This window comes from Passer montanus, unplaced genomic scaffold (genome assembly GCF_014805655.1).
Source record: "Passer montanus isolate IOZ18808 unplaced genomic scaffold, ASM1480565v1 scaffold11, whole genome shotgun sequence".
NCBI lineage: Eukaryota > Metazoa > Chordata > Aves > Passeriformes > Passeridae > Passer > Passer montanus.
Window position 1 is genome coordinate 18,354,654 of NW_024357613.1, and position 27,195 is coordinate 18,381,848.

At 36.7% G+C, this 27,195-nt stretch overlaps 1 protein-coding gene across 12 annotated transcripts in view; it reads right to left on the reverse strand.

The window, feature by feature from the left end:
- The window catches only part of COL19A1 (collagen type XIX alpha 1 chain), a 186,152-nt gene that overhangs the window by 71,098 nt on the left and 87,859 nt on the right, over nucleotides 1-27,195 (reverse strand). For all 12 annotated transcript variants that reach the window (XM_039727212.1, XM_039727197.1, XM_039727222.1 and 9 more), the window contains 3 exons: nucleotides 21,581-21,634; nucleotides 20,867-20,902; nucleotides 8,694-8,741 (listed from right to left, as the gene is read on the reverse strand). In XM_039727212.1, the coding sequence (XP_039583146.1) occupies nucleotides 8,694-8,741; nucleotides 20,867-20,902; nucleotides 21,581-21,634 (138 nt within the window). The remainder of the gene's footprint in view (nucleotides 1-8,693; nucleotides 8,742-20,866; nucleotides 20,903-21,580; nucleotides 21,635-27,195) is intronic.

The window sequence follows — 27,195 nt, forward strand, 5'->3', positions numbered from 1 at the left end:
AAAACCACTCAAAGAAATAGTTTTCAACTATATTTAGTTTATACCTTAATTATTATTATTATTAGATATAATTTCTTATTCTCTCATATTTTTATACCTTTGCCTAAAGGACATTAAAAGAAATATTAACAATAAAGTATTTGGAAGAGAGTCTGAAATTCTAAAAGACCCTCTTAAAAGTTATACTATTTCTGCCAATCCATTAAACGTTAGGTTTTAATTTCTACAGTGGAAATTGACAAGGGGAAAAAAAAAAGAATTTTTCTAACTGACAAATCTATTTTCAGCATTCTAAATTACAACTGTTTCATTCCATTTTTAAATGCCAAAGTGGGAAAAATAAATATTTTTAAGCTGTATCCTAATTTCCTGGATATGTACTTCAATGTAGAGACATTCTGTGAGAAAAACTGTTTTACACTAAGCATTTTTGGACTGTTAAATGTCAGAGTGAAGGAACATACAGAACTCTAACTTAAAGATGAAATCAGATTGGGCCCTTGCCTGTTTAAAAACAACTTACATCAAAGTCAAGGACTGAGAAGATTAAAAGAGATTCCAAAACTCCAGAGCTTTAGCTATGAAGAAAATGTTTTTTATTGTGCCAGGAGGCTGACCTGCAATGCAGACATTATCATTGTTCTGTAAGGTTTGCTTTATAATTGGTTAAGTACAACATTTACTCACTGAACTAGAAAAGAAATTATGTCAAAGAGATATTTAAGTTCTATAAATCAGATAAATGCAATCTGAATTTAAATTAATTTTGATGCCACTCTAAATAATTATGTTAAGAAAATCTAACAGCTCTCCATCCATTTATTTGTGAAGATTTTCCACTCTGTCAAACTATGTTCATGCTTGAGTAGAAAAACTTGTAATCTCAGAGAGTAAGCTGATTATTAACATAAGGAAAATATTGCAATTCCACAGAGTCCCTCCAAGCATGTAACTTTAGTGAAATCAATGTTGAAGTACTATATATTACAACAGATTCTTAGTTTTATGAGGTATTTAATTTATTATTAAGATAATGCTAAAATAACTTCCTCTTAAGTGAAGTATTTGGTATTATAAACACAACTATTGGAAATAAGGAAGTGCTTTCAAAAATATTTACTTCAGGACACCTGCAACATCCCCAGGAATATAGAGTCAAGGATATGGCTGTGATTTTCTGTGGCAGAAAGATTTTAAATGCTTGAACCCAATTCACCACTGGAACCAGGGAAACCACCATGATGGAGAAATAATCTGTTTAAATACATATAAAAGATTTTTAAAAATTTGTATTAATCCATAAAAATGAATTTTTTGGTAGCTATGATGAGAATAAGATAGAGCAAGTCACATAAAAACCACTGAATTATCTGGGTTGGAGGAAAGTCTTGAGATCACTTAGTATGTGATTTTATGTCCTCAAGCAGGGATTATACTAAGTGATCTCACTTAGTCCAGGACAGTGTCTACTCAGCTTTTGAATATCTCCATAGATGGAGACTCCACAACCACTCTGGGCAGCCTGCACCAGTATTTGATGAACTTCACAATAAGAAAGTGCTTTCTTGTGTTGAGATAGAATTTTCTGGGTTTTGGTATTTTTTCTTTTCTAAAAAATTTCTTACCCCTCGCCTCTTGTCCTGTCACCAGCTGTTACTGAGGACAATGTGTCTCCCTCTTCTTTATTCCCTCACATCAGATATTTACACACTGATTAGATTCCCACTGGCTGAAGAGTCCCACCTCTGAGTCTCTCTTTCCATGGAAGTTTTTCCAGTTGCACATTGACTCCCCTGAGGAAGTCTGTTTCTTCCTTGAGGTGGTCTCACCAGAGCTGAGCAAAGGGGAAGGATATCTTCCTTGACCTGCTGGCAGTGTTCTTTCAAATGCAGGCTGGGACATTGTTGGCCTGTTTTATGCCACAAGGATGTGCTGCTGGCTCATGGTCTGCTTACTATCCAAGCAGTTCTTCTACACAAAGCCTTTTTCCAGACATTTTGTTTCAAGTGTATGTTCATATCTGGAGTTATTCCTCCCGAGATGCTGAATTTTGCATTTGCTCTTGTTGAACTTCATGTAATTTCTTCTGCCCCAGTTTTCTGCTACATTCTGCCCCATTGTCCAAGCTGTTAATGAGGACACTGGCTCTAGCAGCAGCCCCTATAGTGGGGTCCACCACTAATGACTTGTCTCCAAGTGGTCATTATGCCCCTAATGAAAAATTTCTGGGCCTTATTTTTCAGATGATTTTGAATCCACCTCACCATCCACCCATCTAACCTGTACTTTGTCAGCTTGTCTACAAAGATAATGGGAGATAATGCCAAAGGATTTGCTAAAGCTGAGGTTGGCATCCACTGGTCACCTCTCCTCCACTTAGCTAGTCACATCATAGTAGAAAGCAATGTATTTGCTCAAGCAAAATTTTTCTTTCATAAATCCATGCAGACTATCCCAATCACCTTCTTGTCCTCCATGTGTTTGGAAATCGTTTTCAGGAAGATTTCCACTTTCACATTGCCAGGGATTGAAGCCTATTGGTCTTTAGTTCCTTGCACCTTCCTTTGTGAAGACTGAAGTGATATTTTCTCTTTTCTAGTCTTCAGGAGCCTCTCCCAGGCACCATGACCATTCAAAATAACCAAGAGAGGATTGTGATGTGTGAGGCCCTATGGACTTAGACAGCTGTGTCCTCCATCTGGGTACGAAACCCTGGCAGCAAACAGCTGCCACAGCTCCTTCAGTAGCGCTTGGGTCCTGTCCCTTGTGACCACCATCCCTCAGTACGTGCATGCTGGACAGAGAAGGCTTGCTGGCCTCTCTGTGCCCTCCTGCACGAACTGCTGAGCCCCCTGCTGCATCTCCTGGCTGCCTCTGCCATGGCTGCACAAGCTGCTCCTACAAAGTCCTCATCCTAGCACAGGCCAGAGGGGGCTGACCTCCCTGATGTGGCTCTGGTACCCAGAACAGCTGAGAGAGCTTGACAGAAGCTGCAGAACCACACTTACTTAGCCTCACCTGGAAACAACAGGCATCCTCAGTGCCCTCAGAGGCTTCCCAAAAATGCCCAAATCCCAGAAAAAGTGCATAGGAGCTCAAGAAGGCACCAAGAGGATTGTAAAGAAGCAGAAACTGCTGCACAAATCGCTGTGTATTCCAGCTGCATGCTGCGCAGATCTTCTAGAGGCCAGGTAAGAATGTAAAATCACCCTGCCCAGATTTCACAGTATAGCTGTCTAATAAATTTGCCTTGATCCTTCACATAAAAAAATTTTGGAATTCTCTGAAGTATTATATTTTTAAAATTGAATAATTTGCAGAAAAAATAGTATTTATAAAAAATGCACCAAGTTCAGGGAAAATCCCTGCTACAAAGATATCCAACTGAAATGAAGCATTACTTTTCAAAACATTTGGAATATTATTTTGGAAATATAAACTTCATTGCATTTAACATAGTAAAGTCAGAGTCTGGAAGCTCCATGCAGCCTGTAAACAATAGCAGTAGAAATTTTTAGGAATACACATCAACATGACAAAATTACTTGAAGACTTCAGAAAATTCTTTGCATGGGAGCTGAAGGCCCCTAGTGGAATTTTTTCAAAAATTAATGGAATGGTGATTTGATTGTAGAGAAAAAAACTCTAAATACCTCTTCAGTATAAAGAAGACATAAAAAAACCCAGTTGCTGGAGGCTAATGGAGGATTAGATTCATGCTCAGTGTAAAATAAAATGTGTATATTGAAATGTTTGGAAATGGTTTGACAAGAAACACTGGAAGAAAAAATTCAAAGAAACTTGCAGAGTCTGTTGTTGATGTTCTCTGAAGTGGAAACTGGATTTCTGCAAAAGATGAGCTTACCTAGAAGGTGCAAGATGATTGAGAAAAGTACTAGTTCTGCACAACACAGGAATCCAGTAAGATGGTGTGGTAGTCCACAGTGGTTTAAATTCCATGCAGTGCTAGGTTAGTACCCAATCTTAGTATTGTTTGTGGGTTGGTAATACTGGACCAGGGACTTTTCTGAGTAATCTGTCATTACCTTCTGAAGCTCCTGATGTCATTCCCTGATGTTGTGTAATAGTATCAAGTTGCAGCAGCAGTAACATGCCTGAAGCCAGCATGATGGACACTGAAAAATTATGTACGAATGTAGGGCCTGCCCACAGAATAGTCTAGTATTTCTCATGCAGGAAGGAGTAGCTGTTTCTACTGGCCCATTTCTTTCAGTGACCAGAACTAAAACCCAAAACTCCTGCTGAGTAAGGTCTCATGTCTAATGAAAGCCACTTCATTAAGGATCAAAAACCCTAAAAAATGTTATACACAGTCACTACTTGTAGAACAAGAGGAAACACCAGACTTTTTTAAGAAGAGCAAATGTTTGAGGACTCCTTGAGCCCATAGGAAAACACAACATTGACTAACAAATGTGAGTGGTGAGTGGCAATGGGTATCTTGGCAAAAGGAGAAACACAAGGGCTCTACATGCTCACACAAAATTCAACTACATTCACTGATGACACTGTGATGACACTGTGATGACACTACATTCACTGATTATGGTCCTTTAAATGAGTATTGTATAAGTCTCAGGTTGATTGAAGAATCAGAAATTAAGTTCACTGTGTGCTGCTTGAATTTGGTCAGGTTGTGATATAACCAGGTTATGATGTCTTCTGCCATGACAATTACTTTTGCCTTCAGAGTAACAGTCTAATTAAGATGGTAAATATGTGATGAATCATTGAATATATTTTAAGATTTTTTTGTAGAGTTACTGAAAATTCTAGGAAGTTTCTCTTGTGTAGATGAAGCATGGTAATAAATCATGCAAAAAATTGAAAACAAATTCCTTCACTTGATCTCAAAACTCTGTTCATCCTGTTTTAGTGCTGAGCAAAGAAAACAAGATATGTAAGCCAATATGAAGATCATTATTTGTTCCTATTGCTCACGAAGGTTGCTCTCCTGCATAAGCCAGCCACAACGAGAAGAGATAAAGGAGATGAGAGGGAAAAGTGTCACAATAAGTGAGGAAAGAAAGGGAACTCCTGAGTCTATTCTTAGGGACACAACCAATTGATAAATGCTAAAGTATTAATCCATTTGTTTATTCACAAAATAAATATTTATGCATTTTGCTACTGGAGTAATATAAGAGAAGTAATATGGTTATTAATCCAAATTTTATTTCTCCTCACATTCATTGTTCTCCATGACTTCAATACTTGATAACTTGTAGCAAATTTTAAATTTTCTGTTAAATAAAGCCAAAAAATAGAATCTGGTCATTCTGATAGAGGGTCCTTTAATGCTGCGCAAAACTAGAATTTTCATGCCTTCTCACTCCTTCTGAATGATCTCTCCACGCTATGTTTCTGTAAACATATCACACTAGTGTGCTGCTTTCTGCAAACCTTTTTATTCCTTAGGATATCTGGAAAGCATCCAGCAAGACCAACTAAGATAGAAGATATTTCACACACTTCTGTCATCAATTTCCATTGCTGACCATCATCTAAACAAGTAAGAAACTAAAGTGCTCTTTGATTTGGGAGTAAGATGATAGCCCAGTATGACCATACAGCAGTAATATACTATATTACTATATTGTATATACAGTATAATATATCAAAGATGCATAAAGTGACATATTCAGTGTTTTAATAATTATGCATGGGCTCAAATGACACCAGTAACTCTGTCTACAGTACATCCATCAGAAAAAAGCTGTTACCACCTTATTTGAAAAAATTTATTGATTCCCCTTTACACTTGAAATAAATAAACCACTGACATAATTTAATTAAGTAATGATGTAAATTTGCAGCTTTAAGCCAATTTGATGTACATGTCAAAAAGCATTTTAAGATTGACATAACTTCGAACTCAAAAACTATGGTTATCTTTATGTTTATTATAATAATAGCAACATTTACTCTATTTCTATAATAATTATTATATCTATTTTTATGATGTGATTTTTTGTGCAGGTTATTCCTGTAGGTGAAAGAAATACTACAATTCAGACTTGCAATACTACAATCCTCTCACTGGGGTACAATTTTCCTAGTTCTCTCTTTAGTGAATGCAGGGAGATGAGTGTCCACTCTGAGACAGGGCACCTTTGATATTTCTTAGTAGTTCTAATATTAAACTCTTATCTCGGTTGATATAATAAAGCCTCACTTAAAACACTCTGAAAATGAAAATGCATGCTCTTTTCCTTGCTTTTCTACTAATTTTCTATTGCCATTTACCTGTCACTAACTCTAATTTGAGTCTTCTATACATTTCTTCAATATCACCATTAATACCGTTAATTCTCCTTGCTTCAATGTGTATTCCAAAGTCTGTAAGTTACACACTATGTGATTGTTCTCTCAACTCCTTATTAATCTAAGACCAATTTTCAAAGGAGTTGAACACTTAAAAATGCTCCAGATGCAGGTGGATTAAATTTTGAATATAGCAAGTACTGTATGAATGGCAACTTAAAATAAAAGTTCATGTTCTCAAAGTGTGGCATGCAAATTGACTTTCAAGTGTTTCTGGAGTGGCTTTTTTTTCCCCTAATATGTTGCAGTTCCATTCTTCATAATGGACACAATATTGCTTTCAGGTTTGAATAATATGCTGGAGAAAAAAATATCAGCTAGTTGCACACTCAATAATATGCTTTAATCTTCAAAAGACAGCCCATGAGAAAAGCAATAACTTCATATAATGTGAAAGATTTGGAGGATCTGCTGAAAGTTGAACAGAGGAACATGACATCTATAATTAAATAAAAAGGAGCATTTAATAGCCATTAGATGTGCACTGTCCTGTTTGTCATTAAACAGAGCAGAGATCTTGTTACAAATGGTATGTTATTGTGTAATTAAATGTATTGGAAATGCAAGAGCACATGGGAGTTGAATTAAGCCTGCCAACAATGTTGTTAATGCTTGGGCGGGAGTGGCCAGCAGAAGGAGTATTGCTGGGAGCATCTCACTGAAAAGAAAGATAAAGACAGATGCTGAGACTCCACAGTCTGCTGTTCCATTCCCATTGTTTGGCTCAAGGCAGCTGTATGCATGGAGAGATTACAAAACCATCAGTGCTCCCATTTTTATAGGGGTTGGAGTGTTACGGCAGTTCAGTTTTATGTGTGAGTAGGAAAATGTCCATGATGAAGGTATCAACCCACTAATTCGTACTGCAAAGTGGGGAAAAAAAAAGTATTTCCAAATCAATTTTTCCACCATTAAATATAATAAAGTATGTTAACTCTGAAATTTTGCATAAAAAACGAAGAAGTTCCAAGAGTGAAGTTTCTAAAACACAAGAACCTTTATAACTGCACCTAAAGAAGAATCAGTCTATTTGTAGATTCAGTACTCCACAGAACAACTTTAAAATATGTTAAAAGAGGATACAACTATCTTTTCTCAGTATCCTATATATTTAATTGCTAACTGTAATAGTAATGGTAATTACAAAATTCTTAATAAGGGCATTAATATGCTAGCAATGTGCTTTAATTACATTTTCATCACACGACTTTGAATTCTGCAATACTACACTGAGATTTTCTGATCATATTCTCAAACCTTAGAAAGAAACATAAATAAACTCAGCTTTTGTGTCTTTGTTTTCAGCTTAAATAGAATTTAGTACTATTTTTAAAACTTAATAACCAACATAAAACATAGCTTTGGGGCCTATGTGTCATTACTCATTTTGTTCAAGAGCTAGCATTCTGTTAGTTTTATTACTATTCTTGGAATCATTCAATTAGCCTTTAAAAATTCACTGTAGTTACTAAGATCAATGATGAGAAACACTTAATATCTTTACTTCAGATATTTTAACTGTGATATTGAATATCAAGATGCATAAATCAACCAACAATTATTGAGATCCAACTTCAAAACTGCAAACTGGGCACACACTCAATTTGTAAAAATACTGAAATGCTTGAGTCTTAATATCTCCCCAAACTTTTAGGAATATACTAGATTATAAATTTGCAATAGTGAATTAATTATTGTGATACCACAATCATAAATATTTGTTATCTGCTGTAATGCATTATCAAATTCAATAAGTCAGGGAAAATAAAAACAGAGTATGGAGAAACCAGTCAGTCCATTACTTAACCATATTAAAATTCTAAATAACCAAAGGTTTATTTAATGTATTTGGCATATTCTGCACCTCCCCCTCCAGTGCCCTTCAGTCCCCTTTACTGTATCATATCTTTTGTGCACATATGTTGGATGCTGACACTTGCATAATGGCATTAAAAGACCTGGATCAGTATTACTGGTTTCTGCTAATATTTTAGATAATGACTCTACATTGATATATTTATATATCTTAGATGTTGCAAAGTATAGTTCACCCCTGCCGAAAAAGGAAAACTTATAACTTTTAATATTATTTCAGTTAAAATAAGAGCAAAAATATGCTGCACAAAACACAATACAATACATCTGTTCTGCCAGTCATTAAAACACTTTAGATGGCTGAAATTGTTAAATCTCCTTCAACTGAAGAGAAACCTCAAGTGTCACGGCTCAGTTTGTTGTCAGCATGCTTCATACTCAGCTGCTACCTTACCAATTTTTATTAGTGCTTAGGCAGAAGTCGTGCATCAAGCTGTTAGCACACTCACCAGTTGTTCACCAAGTTTACTCACCCTTTGACCTTCTTTGCCAGGTGGACCTTGGGGACCCTCCAACAAACCCTGAAAGTACAGACATTAAACAATTATAACACTCAGTGCTATTCTCATCCTCTACTTCTCTATAGAAGACAAGACTAAAGATCCAGATGGCAAGACAAGGCATTTATTTCCAATAATAACAATTGCCTATTCCTAAAAACTCCTTCAGTGTTATATTAAGGTGCAAGAAAAAGCACAAACAATAATTATTAATCACATTCCATCATACAAAGGCTGCATCTAAGGAAAAGAAGAGGTAACTCAGCACTAATTAAGCATAATTATATTCAACTACAATATTAATTGTAAAGTGATTTATGTTGTAAAGTTAGGATGCCATAAAAAATTGACAAAAAAAAAGTTATTTTGAATGAAAGACAACTTACTCTACAACTCAAATTCAAATATAGGCAGTGAAGGGGGAGGGGAAGGCAGGGAAAGGGAACTAAATATAGCAGAAGGCCTTATGCTCACTGGATCCTAAGAACCAGCCCTGTGCTGCTTCCTCTGCAGTTCTGCCTTGGCTTTTCAAAACACTTTAGTGTCTCTTTTTTTTTCTCCCTCTCTGTCCTGAACAGGCACTGGAGCTTTGAGTGTTTTGAATATATCCTTGACTTGTGAGCTTTCCTTCTGAACTCAGTGCAAGGATCTGCCTTTTTCATTCAGAGACCAAATCACAGACCAGTTCTTATGCTTAGGGGCTTTAATTTTATATCTGATTATTGTACAATATAATCATAAAACCTTCAAATAACATCTCAGAACAACTTAGAACAGTCATTCCCCCCACTCCCCCTTTTCTTCATGAGTCACCTTGGAACACAATTTAAAAAATTACTTTGAGGAAGCAATCCAATTTCCATTATAGCAACAAGAAATGTGAAATAATTTTCAATGTAATCAGCAAAGAATATGTAACAGTTCTGCACTGTATAATTAAAAAAAAGCCTTGCATGTTATGTTGCATATTGTTAGAGATGGCACACAATTAAAGAACTTACATTTTGTTTATTTAAGAATTTGAAATATTAGAATTTTAAAATCTTTAAAATTACTCAGACTCATGTATTGCTCCAGCATGAGTTACATCTTTGGTCAAATTCAAATGCCTTACTTAGAATCAATTACACATATTTATTGACCCAATAAGGGTGAACTGAGGCACCCTGACAATCATGATTTTTTAAAGTACCCAGATTTCTAGAAATGAATTTAATAAGTTCATTAACAACCCCCAATTCCCAGAATAAACTTGAGAAAGTAGGCATTCCAAAGCTAATAGCTCATACATCTTCAAATAATGTTTTAAATTGACTAGAATGCAATCTGACTTCAATTTCAAAAAGAAGTGATCACTTCAAGAGCTTTTCCATTTCTACCATTTCTCCACTTTCAAACACTGAAGCTAAAAATATACCTCAGACAGTATTTCACTATAGGATATTTCTCCTATCATTTCAGTTTATAAAGTAAACAGGAAAAGATGTAGGATCTTTTACAAAGTTGATGCACACCATTTCCTTTTTTCACCATAAGTTTATGAAACTCAAATATGCATGAGGACATTGTGTCCAACAAATAATATCATGGTAAGTTAATTACAGTGCAAGTTATGTAGCTTATACATACAGAAACCCATAAAGCAGCATGTCAGTGTGACCTCTGTAAAGCTTTACTTTCTTCTCTAGGTAGTGTGGAACTTGCAGTGTTCTAATTGTTAGCAATATTCTAATTCTGTGAAGAAATTCTGGGAATTCAGGAAGAGGTGGAATTTTGTTTTGTTAATTTTTCATTTTAGTGACGACTTTATGCGGGGAATGAGATGAAAACCTGTAATGTCTGTTTTATGGGGGAGGAAATACTTAGCCTCACATATCTGTACAATAAGGCTCCAAGGGGACAAGAATTACACAAGAATGTAACTGCACAATAGTGATAATTAATAGCCAACATTTTTATCCAAGGAGTACTTTCATTCTTTTTCTTCTCTCTACAATATTATTGTCAAGAAAAAGGAACCAGATAAGGAGATTTATCTTCAAGGAAAGGGAGGAGAGCTGTGTACAATTGGTAACTAGGCAGGGAGGACTCCCCTGTACAAGGAGCCACATCCTGATATTGAAACTGAGGAAAAAGTTCACACCAACCTCAGTGGGATCTTCCGTTTGAAAATTGATAGGACAACACAGGCCATGTTAACTAACACAGCTCTAAAACTGTAGTAACTTGGCCAAAGTAATGACTTAGCAATGCTGTCTCTGCTCAATACTCACTGAAAGATATCACAGAAAACTAACTGCAGAAGAAACCTTCAGGAGAAATGAAAAAAACCCCTTCTACAGTGATTTCTATCTAAACGGATGAATAAAAGATCTACCACTGAACTCCTATAGAACTTGGAAATCAATAGAAGTACATTTGTAGGAAGGCAGACAAAAGTATCTACTCAGGTCGCATTCCTATTTAATTTCTGGAGATCTTCCTTTGGAGATTAAATATCAGATTTGACTCCCCCCAGCCATGGATAGCACAGTTGGTCAGAGGAGCCCACCACCACAGATAAAGGGATATAGACTGAATATACATACCTATATCTATCATCCATCCAGTCTATGGTATATGGGATATGCTGTGGATTGTGTTAGAAACATTTATGTCAGAAGGCAATCTATTCTACAAGTACAAACTCCCCAGGTAAACAACAGCTAAAGCAATTAAGATCATAGGACCATACAATGTTTTGGGTTGGAAGGGACCTTTAAAGGTCATCTAGTCCAACTCTCCTGCAACGAGCAGGAACATCTCCAACCAGACCAGGTTTCTCAGATTCCTAACCAGCCTGGACTTGAATGTTTTCAGGGATGGAGCATCCACCAATTCTATGAGCAATCTGTTCCTGTGTTTCATCACCCTCATTGTAAAAAACCCTCATTCTCATATTTAATCTAAATTTACCCTCTTTCAATTTAATCCCTGCTTCAGTTCCATCCCTTGTCCTATCTCAACAGGCTCAGCTAAAGTCTGCCCCCACCTTTCTTGTACCCTTCAGGTATTGCAAGGCAATTGAAGTCATTCACTGTGTGTCACTGTCACTTTGATACTTTTGACCTGGCAAGAGCATGGCTATGGTGATGAGCAGAACAATGTCTACGAACAGCACAAGGCACTGTGAGGTATAAAACCAGCCTATTTGTATGACATCAGGCTGGCAGGAAAATATGATGCATCCTTGGGTTCTTCCTGACTCTTCCAGGCCACCTTTGAGGCTGAAAGGAGGCAGCCTTCTACCTACTTTGTGGAGCAGTGGATTAAAATAACATATACACTCGATAAAGCCTGTTCCTGTCATGGACCAAGCAAGCCCCTTGGAGTAACATACCTGAAGGAGCTTGAGGAACATGAAGTGGAAATCTCTAAAACATTACCATGTAGCTTGGAGAAAATAAAAGCCAGTAAAATGGAGATGTTCTTAAGGGGAACTGAAACTTAGAAAATCTACCACAATGACTGAGGACGGCTTTGAAGATAGATGATATATGATGCATTGATAGGCACAAGAGGGTTGTACAAAATCTTGTAAATGAAGACCAGAAAGTTGTGAATCCCTTTATAAGAGGTAAACCATAAAGGGAAGTATTGACAAGGGAAAATATGCTGAATATATTAGAACATAGAATATTAGAACATAGAATAGAAAACACAACATATTAGAACATAGAATAGAAAAAGCAACCCCACTGTGAAGAACATGTGGATGGATATTTAAACAAAATATCATCAAAACTTAGTCTAAGCCTTAGTTGAGGGAAACTAGGAAAAAACAACAGGTTTAAAAAATGCTGCAGTAGAATAAGTGAGCTTTTAAAAGATTTTGTATTGAAAATATCTGTAGGATATAACAATTTAGTACTTTAACAGTACTAAATAACACTAATATTGTTTTAAAGTAACAGGAAATAAAAAGAAAAATTAACTTAAGACAGTTGAAGAAAAACATGTTAGGATGTTAGGAAGTTACAGAAAAATCAGTGAACAGTTCAGTCAGTTAAGCTGTTTTAAGTGTCAAAAGCTGATAATTTGGAGTGTATGAGTGTGGAGCTATCAGAAGCCACTTACTGTAGAAGGGCTAAAATCCTGTCATGTGACTCTGCAGGTAGAAAAACATTTTAAAATAGCTGATACATCACAACAAGCATCTGCAGAGACATGGTGGATGCGTTGCTCATAAATTTAATAACTCAGAAAAAGTGCCTATGAACATACTCTCAGAAAAGCAAAGTTTTTATGGTGAAAAAAGAATGTTCAAAGAAAAAGAAAAGACCCCAGCTGAAGTGGAATAGTGAAGTCACTTAAAACTGTTATTCGTGTTACTTCTCACAGAAGATTATGGTTGATGCCAAAAGAGCGAAATATTAGACAAGTACATACATTTTTGGGATTCTGAAAGTTGCTTCAAAACATAACTGATAGTTTTTGAAGAAGAAGGTAGACAGCTGCCTTATGTACTTGTAGGTAGTGTTGCTGGAATACATTCTGAGTTGGAATATTTCCTTCTCAACACAAATTAAATATAATACAGACATTAGCAAAAATAATGCAGGTTAAATTAAGGCACAAAATTTATTTCATTTATAGACTGGTTTGTGTGTTTCACCCAGTGTTTCCTCACTATGAATTCCAGCAAACACATGACCTCAGATTTTACAGAATAAATGCTATTAAATGGGGAGAAAATATAGGCAATTTTGTGAGATGAGTTAAACAAAGTCTCAATTAGGCATGCAGAAATGCCTTGTGATAATGTAAGAAGAGGTAATTTTTTAATTATCTGAATATGCAAGCTTTTATAATGATAAAACTCTCTACTTTAAAAATACCCAGCTATAAAAGGTATGATTTTGCCAAGAAAATTAAAAACATTATGATGATAAACAGAAAGGTATAGTTCCACTGATACAATATCACTGCTGAAATGTTTTATAAAGCAAGCTGGTGGGCAGTTCCCATTGCAAGCAATTGATGTAATTCTTTAAAACAGTCTTCCTTCAGGATAAAGAAAAGCTGTCACACTGTTAAACCAAATTTTCCATGATGCCTCTGTAAACTCCACAAGCAGAGCAGCACAGAATCACAGTAACCAGGAGTGAGGTAAAAAGTGACCACAGATTCCTGACGTAACACAATGGGTGGTCACAGTGAAGAACTGCAGCATGACTGACTTGAAGAGCACTCTCCAGCCACCCAAATACTGCTTGTGGGACGGATGGTACTGCTGTGGCTGCACTGATGTGAGAGTGGCACAGCATCCCAGACAGGATGCAACAAGATGGAGTGCAATAGGTCTTAAAGGCATGCACTTAATCTGGAGGTGTTTGTAGAGAACGAATTCCACTGTGCAGGTCACTGTGATCCTTTTACCCTATTTTGAGAATATTTTCCTCCTTGGCCTTCACACTGAGAGTAAATGAACAGCTTCCTCTCAGGTAAAAACAGACAATCACACTCAGCAAGCATAGGAACTTAAATATGAACAACTTTCCTCCAGTCAAGATGGTCAAAGTTTTGGTTTCCCAGGTATCTTCAAGGCAGTTTACTTGATGCAACGGTGATGCAGCCCTATCTTGAATCCCAAACAGGAGGATGAGAAAGGGGGAGACCTTAAAATACAATTACCATAGTTTCCTCTTCTTGCCCAAAAGATTGTCCGTCACCACCCACACGGAAGCCCACAGAGCTTGCAGACACTCCTCACTGTTAGAAATCTCTTACAATGGGAAAAATGGCACAGGAAAATCACAGAAAGATGACTAATTTCCTGTTGTGTTACCATTTATGAGGGAAATTAAACTAGGTCTATCTTAAGCATTTCCAAACATAACCTGATCTCAGTCACATGCTTACTGAAGCACCTTGAGACAGCAAGTGGAAAGATTTGTACACCTGCTCAGCCCCTAAAGTTACTGCGGTGACCATACTGTTCTGCTGTTACCCCACTTTTCTTTCTAAACTGTTTTCAATCCATTTATTTCTACAGAAAAGGAGACAACATTTAGCAGAAGTATTGCAGTCTGCCAGCAAACAAGATAAGCTATATTCCCTTGATCATTTATTACTGGAGCAAAGAGAAAATATGTGCTTCACTGACATCATTATTTTTTGGGTTTGGCCATTTCTTTAGCTCTCCCTGTTAACTAACCTTGAAATGTACTTTCCTTCAGAGACAATAATTTGAAAGGGAAATTGAAAGGGTAATTTCACTGAAGTTTACATTCATGAACCAAGCACTTTTAATAAACATAGGCTTATTTGCTAAGAAAAAGAAAGGATAATTAAAATCCTGAGGAGTAAATCAAAATTATTCATTACATCGATGTCTACTGCATATGGGACAATTTTCAAATCATTATTCTAATGAAGGACATAGAAATCACATTCATGGCAATTTATCAGAGTAAGAATTTTTGAAAGACAAATTTACTGTAAGGTTAAGACTTCAATCTTCACTTATGCCTTCACTATCAGTATTACTGCATAAAGAAGATAAAAACCGCACTGTAAATAATAAATAACCTTCTGTTTCAATAAAGGGGTAATTTTAATAGCACCTTGTCCCATAATTAAAAAGTGCTTTTTAAGTGAAGAAGAGGATATTTGTAAGTTATACTGTGGAAGTTAAGTGATCACTATATTTAATGAAAAAAACTAAACAGTTTAGTATTTTCAGGAAATTAACATATCTCATTTAAAAAGCTCAGACAGATAAAATTCAGATTTTCCTTAAAGTAAATGCGTGAAAAGAAGAGATTTAGAATGAATATGTAATTTTCAGTCTATACTTTCTTTAGTTAAATAGGATTACTTTCCTTCATGTCATTACATAGGAAGAAAGCAAAGGTAATATTTGAGCTGCTTACTACTGTAGAGTGTGTATCCATTTCTTTAGCTTCACATGAATAACTGAGGAGAAAGCTGTGCAATCTGTAAGCTGATGTTTGTTTAGAAAGGGGAGAGCCAAAAGTTACAGTGGAGCTTGCCCAGACCTGAATCTGCAACTTCCTCCCACAGCCGCCTCCACAAGGCACTTGTGCACCAGCTTCCTTCGGATCGCTTTAACCAGACCTAGGAGCCAGCATTCCAAATATCTGTTTAGTAAGCAACTCCTGGGGACTTCTGTCTGTGACCGACTTAAGCCTTGGCTTCTGAGTAAACACTTGGTGCCATCTGGGTGACTATTTTATAACTCCTGAAAGGGATAGGTTCTCAGGAACGTACGGACGGACGCTCATTTTCCCCAGGAACTGAAGGCAGCGTATCGAGTGTCGAGAGGAATAGTTATCATATATTTTACAAGGGATGGCTGTGCTACCTTCCCTCACCTGTCACTCTTCTGACACGGCACGCACAGGCTTAAGCTGGGATACCAGAGCAGGCAAGCTGTGGAGCCAGCTGTGACCCTGAAGAACACAGTCCCCAGCTTCTGAATCCCACATCTAGGCAAAACCACACTACAGAGCCAAATAATCCTTCCTTTCTACTCTCTGAAGGTTCATCAGCTACAGTACAATTTATCAGGGAACTTAAGTCTTAAACATCTCCCATATTGCTTCATAAAGTGCACATAATAAAGGAGAAAAGTTCAAAATATGATCACAGCATTTATTCATAAGACGTGAAATGTACTAAACATCAGAGGCATCTACTACTTTCAGAGCAATTCAGAACATAGCAGAGAAATTAGAGACAGCATAAAAAAAGGCTGAGAAGCAATCATGATTTTGGACTACACCCATAAAACTACCACCATAAATGAGAAAAAAATCCATACATATATCTGGAATTGGGGAGTGTTAACTGACTCATAGAAACATAGGAAAAATTCACATCCTTAATAAAAGGGCTCAAATATACACATATATATGTCAAATTTACAATAAAATGTAACTGCATGAATAATGCCCGAGTCAAACAATATACTTAGAATTGTTGAAATTGCTAATTTCAGTAGGGTTCTGTGGAAATCCTATAAAATTTATCATGTATTTCTTCTTACAGGTTAGCATATTTTGCATTACAATTCTGTTTCTTTTCTCTAATTCTTCATGCATGATTGATGAAATTGTATTAACAAGACATGTATCTACTTCCAATAAGTGCACAGAAACACATTCTAATCCCATCTCTTTCTGAATTCTTTGCTATTGCTACAAGTGAGAAGTTTTGTTAAATGTTAATGTTGTTAGGATTACAGTGTGAAATTTTCTGTTAACTCACATCAAACAGGAAGATACAGGGCTTTATTTTTCAGATGCACTTTCTGAGCTATGAAATTTCAATTTCAAACTCATAAAATAATTTTTGCATCTTAAAAAGCAGTGCTATTGTTTTGCCTATTTTGCAGTTTGGCATATGCTCATCTATTTAATAGGTTGCTACAGCTGTTGGGTATTTATGAATTCTGCCACACATACTGTCTTGAAGCTTCCCTCATTCCATACTATAATGGCCATATATGTCAGTTGAACACTTAAAAATATATTTTTCCTCCAAGCACCAATCCGTCATTCTCTTCTGTATTTTCTCGTGTTCCCATGTCACTCGTGCTTCTGAGCTGTGTGGGATTTCCTACTCATCTGGGTTGCACAAACACTTTTAGGCACAGAGTCACTGACATCTTTTAGACTTTGGCAGGGGCCAGTGGGAGGCTAGTGGCACAGACAAAAAAAATTAACAAAGCCCCCAGGAATTTCTACTGCATGCCGTCACATACTTGCCTATGTAGATTACCTGCAGGCAACTCTCCCTGGACCAGCCAGCTGCTGCAGTGAAGCAGTCTCAGTTTTTTGCTACTTTCACACTCCCTGGGCTAAGAGTAGAAGCATGGAACAGGTCTGTGTATGGGGAGAACATTCTGACCCCAAACAACACTACTGATGGTCTACTTTATACTGAAATAAGAATATATGATAGACCTTATTCAGCTTACTCCACTGATGTATGATTTCTATGGAAACACACAGGAACGGAAAAGCTGCACAGGGCAGTAGAGCTCTGTATGATGCCATCATTTACCACCTGTCTCTGTATGCAATGGCACTGGGGCAGAAGGTCGATGACCCAGGCCCAGTTGTCTAGTTTAAGCAAAACCTGGTCCCTTTTAGCATTCCCTTCCTCCCTGCCCAAAAGTAATATTAGGACTTAGTTCTAACAGTGTGTCATCATTTTCACTTCTCTTCCCTCTGTGCCCCTCAGAATAATTCATTTATCTTTTAGATAAAAATAAATAATTTTCACATTAGGAAAAAAATAAAAATTACTAGAAGCAGGGGATAAATTTATGACATTATGCTTTCATCCCAAATGAATGGAACATTTTAAAACTTTAACAGGATTCATAACTGAAACACTTACATCATATTTTGGCTATAACAGCACAAATGGTTCTGACATAGTAAGTTCTCGTTAAGTGACATATGAACTGTGATATTATCTGACCTACTATTTTATTCACAGCAAGATATGACATCTTCCTTTCATGATTATATATTTGTAAGAATCACAGCCACACAGAACTCACACAAATAAAACCTCTCTGAAAACTGAATTTTCCCTTAGCCACCATCACTCATGTAATTAATCTTCTTTTAGCTCTTGCCAAGAGAAACACACAACAATTTACAGTGGCCAAGAGAGAAAGCCTTCCTGCTGGGCTGTGTATTCCCACTCTGCTGTAATCTGTCTTCAAACTGTTAAACCCATTCACACTCACTCTTGCCTACATCAGTTACTAACATCCCTCTGAAGACTGTGTCTGCTTTCCTAAAATTTAAATGTTTTCTTTTTAAAAGTGTAAAGTTGGCCATCACTAAATGTACCAACACAAAGACACCTTCTTGTGCTGGAATCAATGAACTGAAACATTTGCAAAGCATTTTTTAATCAAAGAAAAGCAATTCTTTGACATGCATTTTATGAAATTGGATCATTTCAGGTACAGAAGGTGTAAATTCAGTCAATCTGAAAGCAGTGTGCCCGGGCAGCCAGGAGGGACAAAACTCTTCTGGGGGCCATCAGGCACAGCATCGCCAGCTGGGCAAGGGAGGGGATTGTCCCACTCTGCTCTGCACTGGGGCGGCCTCACCTTGAAAATTTTGTGCAGTTTTGGGCACCATAATATAAGAAAGATATAAAGTTCCTAGAGAGTGTCCAAATGAGGGCCACAAGGAGAAAGAAGGGCCTTGCAGGGAAGAGCAACTGAGGGCACTGGGTCTGTTCAACCTGGAGGAAACTGAGGAGAAACCTCACTGCGGTTACAACTTCCTCATGAGGGGAAGAGGAAGGGCAGGCACTGATCTCTGCCCTGTGGTGACCAGAGACAGGATCCAAGGGAATGGCCTGAAGTTGTGTCAGAGGAGGCTTAGGTTGGGTATCAGGAAAAGATTCTTCACCTAGAGGGTGTTTGGGCACTGGAACAGGCTCCCCAGGGAAGTGGTGACAGCACCAGCCTGATAAAGTTCAAGAAGCATTTGGACAATGCTCTCAGGCATTGTGTGTGGTGTGACTCTTGGGGATGGATCTGTGCAGGGCAGGGAGTTGGGACTTGACAATCACTTCCAACTTGTGGGTCCCTTCCAACTCAGCATATTCTCTGATTCTTGCTATCATACTACTGACCTCTAAGTATGATTGTTAGGAAAGCTAAGTGACCACAACTGCAACTTTAAACAATGAACACATTAAAAAAAAAAAAGAGATTTAACATACCCAGCTACTTCTATCAGAACAGATGCACTAATTTTTGATAATTTACATTAAAAAGTCTCAAAAAGACTCTTCTATGGTTGTAGAGTACACACAAAATAGATATCCTCAGGTTCTTTACCTGTCTCATCTTCAGACATGTCTGATTTCTATTCCTATGACCCCTTCAAGGTGTGTAAGAGTCTATCTAAAGCAAGACATACTCCAATGCAACTACTACAGTAAAATTGCAGGTTACGAATAATATTTTAATAATATATTAACTCTTCCAACACACAGTTTGTATATTCAAGAACTAAGGGACATAAATGGACCTGTTTACCTCCAGTAAGGTATGAACTGCAACAAAGAGTCACTGATCTTGGGACAAAACACTAACTTCTTCCCAGGAAATAGAGATACAGGATATTATAATTAATAATAAAAAAAAAAGTAATCTAAAACATTGCAACTTAATTTTGACACCTAAAGAATAGAATTTATTTTTGTCTCATGGGTCTCTGTCATATCCTTCAATGTTTGTAAGCTTTAATGGAGATCCTGCTGTTACAGTGTTGGAAATTAAGGGAGGGAAAAGACCATGTATAAACATTTACACTATGAATAACAGTTCTTTTGAAGTTTATTTAGGATTACATGCATAATATGAACAGTATAGATGTGGCTCATAACACTGAGTCTGGGAGAAGAGCTATTCATGTTGTTAAACCACAGCCTGGGAATTTGGAAGCTTTTCTCTTTTTTTTTTTTTTTTTTTTTTTTTTTTTTTTCATTTTTGCCACACTCTTTTGCACCATTTTGAATGGTTTTTGCCCAAATAGACTGTTCTGAATGGAAGGGCTTTACATCTCAGCTCATGAGCAGAACCATGTGAAGTCCTAGAATTCAGAGAGGATTAATTACTTTTATGAACCAAATAAGACATGCCCTGAAGAGTTTTGGGGACACTTTTCTTCAGGCTTTGTACATGCTTGGGGCCTGGATTGCAAGGAAATTAAGAACATTTTCCACTATCCATACAGCAGTATCTAGCCAGAATACAATACCCTAAAAGCATTGATCATTTTTGCAAGCTTTTACTGAAAAATGCTTTTCCTTAAAATAACAAGGGAATTCTTTCATTGGAACAAGTCTATACTATTTACACATGGAATAAACAAGATAATATCCTCCATTTGGGAGGAAGCAAGATGTTTTAAACCTATTTTTTTTTTTTTTATATTTACAGAATTCCCTTCACAAGTCATACAGAAAATGCAGAGGCACTATGAAGAAAGGGACTTGACTTTTAGATTTGTTAGTGGGAGTATTCACACTGTAAATTAGTGAAAAACATGTAGCATTTCTTAGGGATTTTCTTTTGGCTGTTTTTCTTTATTTGTACTCACACTCAAGGCAGCAGGTCCTGGAGGTCCTGCATCTCCCTAGTTAAAACAGGAGAGAAATTAAATCAACAATCTCTTTAGTTATACACATTTAACCTCTAGACCTTTTAGAGAATATGCAGCACTGCAGAAGTGATTTCAGTACAATCATCAAACATGTTGATTATGAAAATATGCAAGTAAAGAGATATTTTTCTCCAGTAGTGGCAGAGATATAGTTCAGTTCACCACAAGTTAAAGGGGAAAAAAAGTGCCAGGCCTCTGCATAAATGGATCACAGCTTAAAAAAAGCAATCCTTCAAAACACATTTCCATATGTCAAGCTACAAGCTGCAGCTTACATGCACAAGGTGGCTGCTGAAGCCAGTGTGACAGCTCACATATGTAAAGAAATCTGACTGTGTGAATATTCACAGAATTAGGTCACTGAGGTACAAATCACACCTGAGACCTTCAGGTTTAGTCCATGGGAGAAAATTAGTGCACCCAGAGAGCAATTCAGAGCACCAAATTTAGGCTCTTGCTCAGAACTCCTTTTAAATTCCGTTGTACTTGTCTTTTGCATTTACAGTTAGCCTGTACTCATATTCTTTAACCCTTAAGTTTCACAAATGGCAGCAGTAGGTATTTGCCACCCATAGTTATGGCAATGTGTTCAAAACTGAAGAATATCATGCACACTCACATATACATACAACTTAATAGTTAAAAAGGTACCTTTTCTCCTTTTGGACCAGCCACACCAGGACTACCAGGGTCACCTTTTAGTCCCTGGGCAAAAAGAGAAATGCATATTTGTTGTCATCTGTGAAAAATTATGGGAAAAAATCCTGTAGTACTGTGAAGCAGTATACACTAAACAAATAGGCCTTAAAATTCCATCACGTTATTAGCGCTATCTTGAAATTCTTTATTTTCATTATTTTGTGAACAGACACACATCTATCAAAGACCACATGTGTCTTCAACACATAATTAAACATGAACAACATTAAACAACACATAATTAAACAAAGCCAATCTACTTTGTTGTGCCCCATTATGCTAAGTAGTGAGAAGAAATGCAAAGTTCTTTTGCAGTCTTGCATGGCCAAAAAAGATAAAATAGAATATCAGAGAGTGCTAGTACATTCACTTGAGCTCTGCTGAAATTGGGAAAGAGGCAGAGGTGGACAGAGAACTGCAAATTTTATGTTTCAAGTAGCACTGCTGAACTGATGAGCTCCAGGAAGGCTCAACCCAGAGCTGCTGCACATCTTCCAATACTCCCATTTTCACCAGTGTTCACAAGGGCAATTAGAGAAATAATGAATTTCCTTCATACCTCCTTCTTTAGCTCTGCCTTCAACAGGACAAGGAATTAGTACTGCCTAGCCTTACACTTTGCATACACAGCCATTTCACACTCGCAGGATCAGAGTGATTTGCGTTGGAAGGGATTCCTCAAGATCACCTGGTTCAACCTCCCCTGCAGCAAACATTGCCAACTGGATCAGGTTGCTCAGAGCCTATCCAACCCACTCATTAATGTTTCCAGGGATGGGATATCTACAGTCTCTCTGAGAAACCTTTTCCAGTGTTCACCATTTTCATGGTAAAGTGTTTCCTACTTACACCTAGTCTGAATCTATCCTCTATAATATCTCTTATACAACTCTTCCACTAAGAAGTTCTCACTAGAAGCAGCCAAAAAATCCCCACAAAATATCTTTAGTACCCAGCACACAATCTGTGTTGTGTTCTCCTTGCTGCAAAACAAATGGAAAAATGAGGGGTTTCAAAATATGCCCAGCAAATTCAAGCCATTCTACAGCAATGAATGAAGTTAATTATCATGCTGGACCAACCTACCAGGAATTCATTTTCATTTAAGCCAAGAGATTTGTCTTGTGCCTTCCCTCTGACCACTGCTTTAGTGGCATGAGAGACTGTATATTGAAAGTCAGAGATACCTCTACAAGTTCAAAGATTTTACTTAAAAATGGAATGGCAACAATGGAGGCAATACAAGACCCAATCATAATAAGATGCCTCTACAAGTAGACCACCATCTTTATTATTTCTGGAGGTTAAATAGTTTAAGGGTAGAAAAAATTAATTTACATCTGAATTAGGGTTTACAAACTAAAGTTCTTCCCAGCTCCCTTTTTGTCCTTGCAAACTCTCTTCCTCAGTTTGCAATTATTAGGAAGATAGAGACAACTGGCACGAAAATGGTAACTAACATCTGTGCCTTGGTGGGTACAGAAACATGAAATCAATGAGTGTTCTAAATACTGTGTATTTGTGCAACTTCACTTCCTGCTAAAATTACATTAATTCACCATCTGGAAGGAACATCATTTAGAACTATATGAGCATTTAAGTACCCACTTTGGATTAAATTTGTGGTTGTTGTAAATACCCCTGATTTAGCTTTGATTTGTTCTTTATTAAGCTTGCCAAATATGTAATAGTTAAATCAGAAGTAGTTTTGCTGTTTGAACTTAAAAAATGTAATAGGCAGATGGATTCAAAAACCAAGCCAAAAAATTGCTTTCTTTTTACAATCTGCATATTTATGACATAGCTTTAATATTGTCTCCATTTGCTACATTTTACTTTCAACCTCCTTCTGAAAGAATGCATAAAACACAACTAATCCATATTCTATAAGCCATTTCAGGGATTTTTCAGGTGTGCAACTGTATGTATTTGGTTCAAAATCAATACTAGCAAATCAGCGGTGGAACAATAGTTATGAGTTTAGGAATTAGCTCTTAGGCTGTATGTTTACAGAAGATAAAAGATACGGCTAAAAAAAAAAATCTGCAACTCACAGATGGTGACATATATCTGTGTGTCTCTACTGAATAGAAAATGCAACTGCAGATGAAAGATGCTGAGCCTGAGCCATGCACTTTCAAACTATGAACCTTATTTTTTCCTAATTGCCATGTTTAAAGCCTTTAGCAGTGTTTCTGCAAGAGCACCTTAGTGAGGTGTGCAGTCTGACAGCTACTGCAGAGATGATGACCTCAAATAAATACAATTAACCTCAAATAAAAAGGACAGGGGGAAACTACCTGTTTTACAGGAAAATTTACAGTGTTTGAAGGAGGATTTTAAAGGACCCAATGTTATAGACCCATTAAAAGTATTTCTGGTTTGCCTACACATTATATATGCATTAAAAAATATAATAAACTCAGTAAGTTCCAGACATAGTGAATGCTTGCAAAAAACACCTTTGGAGATGCACGATGCCTGTTCTTCCCTACAGTCACCCTTTTGAAGCTGCTGAGAGGTTTAGCTGCTGGCTCACTGACTCTGAAATGCCATAAGAAGAAAGAATTCCTGTGCCAAGTCGAATCTGTGGCCCCTTTTAGCACAGTACAGTAGGGTATCCTGTCTCTGGCAGAGACCAGAACAGGATGCTTCAGTAAAATGAATGTGGTTATCTAAACAGACACAATTTGGATGATTTTAGACCAAGCCTTGTTAGAAAAGCTCATTTTCTGCAACGTTTTAGGAGAACAAGGTCAGCTTTAAAAACAAACAAATTTCTATTGATCTAAGGAATCTGTTACCAAATTTGCCAGAAACTCGGGAACAGATTAAAAATTCCTCTTATAACAGAGAGTAAATTAATTGGGTATTGAATTCTGTCCCAGTATAATTCTAGCTTTTTGGGACCAATATAATAATATACATTTATGAGTTTATGAACAGCCTTCAGCTGAAGCATTTTCTCCTCTAAAAGGACTACAGCTTGGTCTTTTTACAGGTCATGATAAATTTACATTATGGCTCCTCTGTGGAAACCAAAATGTAAAGTAAGCATTAGAATATGTATATACAATGGCAATTCAAAGCTAACAAGATAACAATACTGGAAATTACTGAAAATAGCAAATAGCAAAAATGAGAAATTTTATATATATATATATATATATATATATATATATATATGTAAAATAAGACAGATAACTGTAATGCAACTCCTCTAAAAGGACTACAGCTTGGTCTTTTTACAGGTCATGATAAATTTACATTATGGCTCCTCTGTGGAAACCAAAATGTAAAGTAAGCATTAGAATATGTATATACAATGGCAATTCAAAGCTAACAAGATAACAATACTGAAAATAGCAAAAATGAGAAATATTTTTATATATATATATGTACATATAATAAGACTGATAACTGTAATGCAATTTCCAACCAACAGAGAAATTACTGGGACAAGTATATCACAAATATCAGTAAGGGTGTGAATTTGGGTCGATGAGGGAAAGATTAAATTAGAGGCAGTGTTTCTGTTTGGAGGGGATGACAATGGTACTTCTTCTGGTGGAATAAATGAAAAACTGATAAAACAGGTAAAGCTTACAGCAGGTACTCCTCTCAATGAAAAATTGCAACGATCAGCTGGACCCCAACCAGAAGAATCCAGCAGCTCCTTGCAGGAGCCAAATGTTGCCTGTTGGAATTGCATCTATTTCTACAGCATGAACTCTGCTGCACACATGTGGCAATGGAAATTCAGTCAGGCTGCAATCATATATTCAGGAGAACAGGTTTTCAACTCTAAAAGATACCCTTTGGGGAAAACATAATTTGTTATTTGCAATTCCACGGCCTTCATTAGAGTAATCTGGTTCAATGTCACACCAGGCAGAATTTTCCTAGAAAAATACATATTATCTAATGTACTGGAAATACAGTACACAACCCAACAATTTAACCAACAACATGCAACCCCATTATTACAGATCAGATCAGTTATCTCTATTGAGTAACCGAGCTTGGGAATACTCTAACCACTAAGAACAGTACTACATTGCCTTCACAGAGCAGCCTTAAAATCTAAGTTAACAACAGCTTCAAAGTCAGCTGTACAATGCCAACCTGGATATGCTTTGATAACTTTTCTAATTTAACAAAGTGTTTTCAACAATACACTTTTTTTAGTTTACGTCTCAGGTACTTTTAAATACTAACACTGCTCTTTTCTCATTAATGGAATTCCAAAACTTCAAACTGGTATATTACTAGAATTCACTGGACCCTAAATTAAATCTGCTATCTCCTAATACTTTTTTTCCTAACAGAATTCTCAGACTCTAGATATGAACAAAAATCATCACAAACTTCACTTTTTCAAGCAATAGGATTATTCCCTTCCTGTTCAGGTATTTCCCCTTGCAATGCTAATACTGAGAGAGCTCAAGATGAGACAGACAGGCCCTGAGGGTGTGAAGGTAAACAACTATTGCTAATACAACAAGATGCAGTATCCCTTTAAACATGATCATACTTCTGATGACCTTTTCCCACAAGCATCAAAATAAAAAGGTCTATTATGTTTTCCATCTTTCCATTGAAAACCTGGGATTCTTGTATTGCTTACTGAACTTAAGAGGTTCATCCTTTGACATCAAGTATGCAAAGAATTAAATTTTATGTAGGAAAGTTTTAGAAAAGTCACTTATGGTATTACCTCGCCCAGCAAGAGAAATAAAAATAACCAGTTAAACACTTGGTTTAATATATATACACTAGATTTTATTTTCAGATTTGTTTAACTTTTTTTTCCCCCACTTACAGGAAAGACACTATTCCTCTACCAGCTATGCATGACACATGCTGACAGATATGATAAAACTTGCTGGTTTTGACTTACTTTTGTTGAAGGATTTAATTTATGTCAGAAAATAGTAATTGGCAGTATCCCATGGCATTCATTCCTACCTGGACCAGTGATCAAGAAAACAACATGACTCAAAAAGAGTCTAAAAGTTTCGGTGATAAAGATCTTCTTTTCACTTCAGATCAACAGGCAGACATATGGATATAACAGAGAACATACTCCACAGATAGTTTCATGGATATTTATATAGCAAATTTGTCCTTATTCCACACAGGCTATGAGTGATTTTATGATTTTTTTCCCATAGTGTCTCTATGAAGCTTCATTTGTTACAGTGGACAGCATTATTACAGAATCACAGATCAATAAGTTTTGAAAAGACTTCCAAGATCATCCAGTCCAACCTCTCACTGATAACCATCTTGTCAACTAGACCAGACAACTCATAACTCCCCAGTTAAGCAGACAGGTCACACACCCAACTGTAAAACAAAATATCCACAAGAATGGTGAAGGGAAGCAACATCTTTTAAAAATCACATTACTTCAGTGGCAGCAATGTGGCACCTGAGTTTAATGTCAAGTGGCTAAAAGAGTCAAGGGATGAAAGAGATACTATTGAATCAAACTGGCTGTTCAACATATAAAAGCAAATACCTGCTTAGAGACATGGACATGTACTACAGGAGGACTATATTAG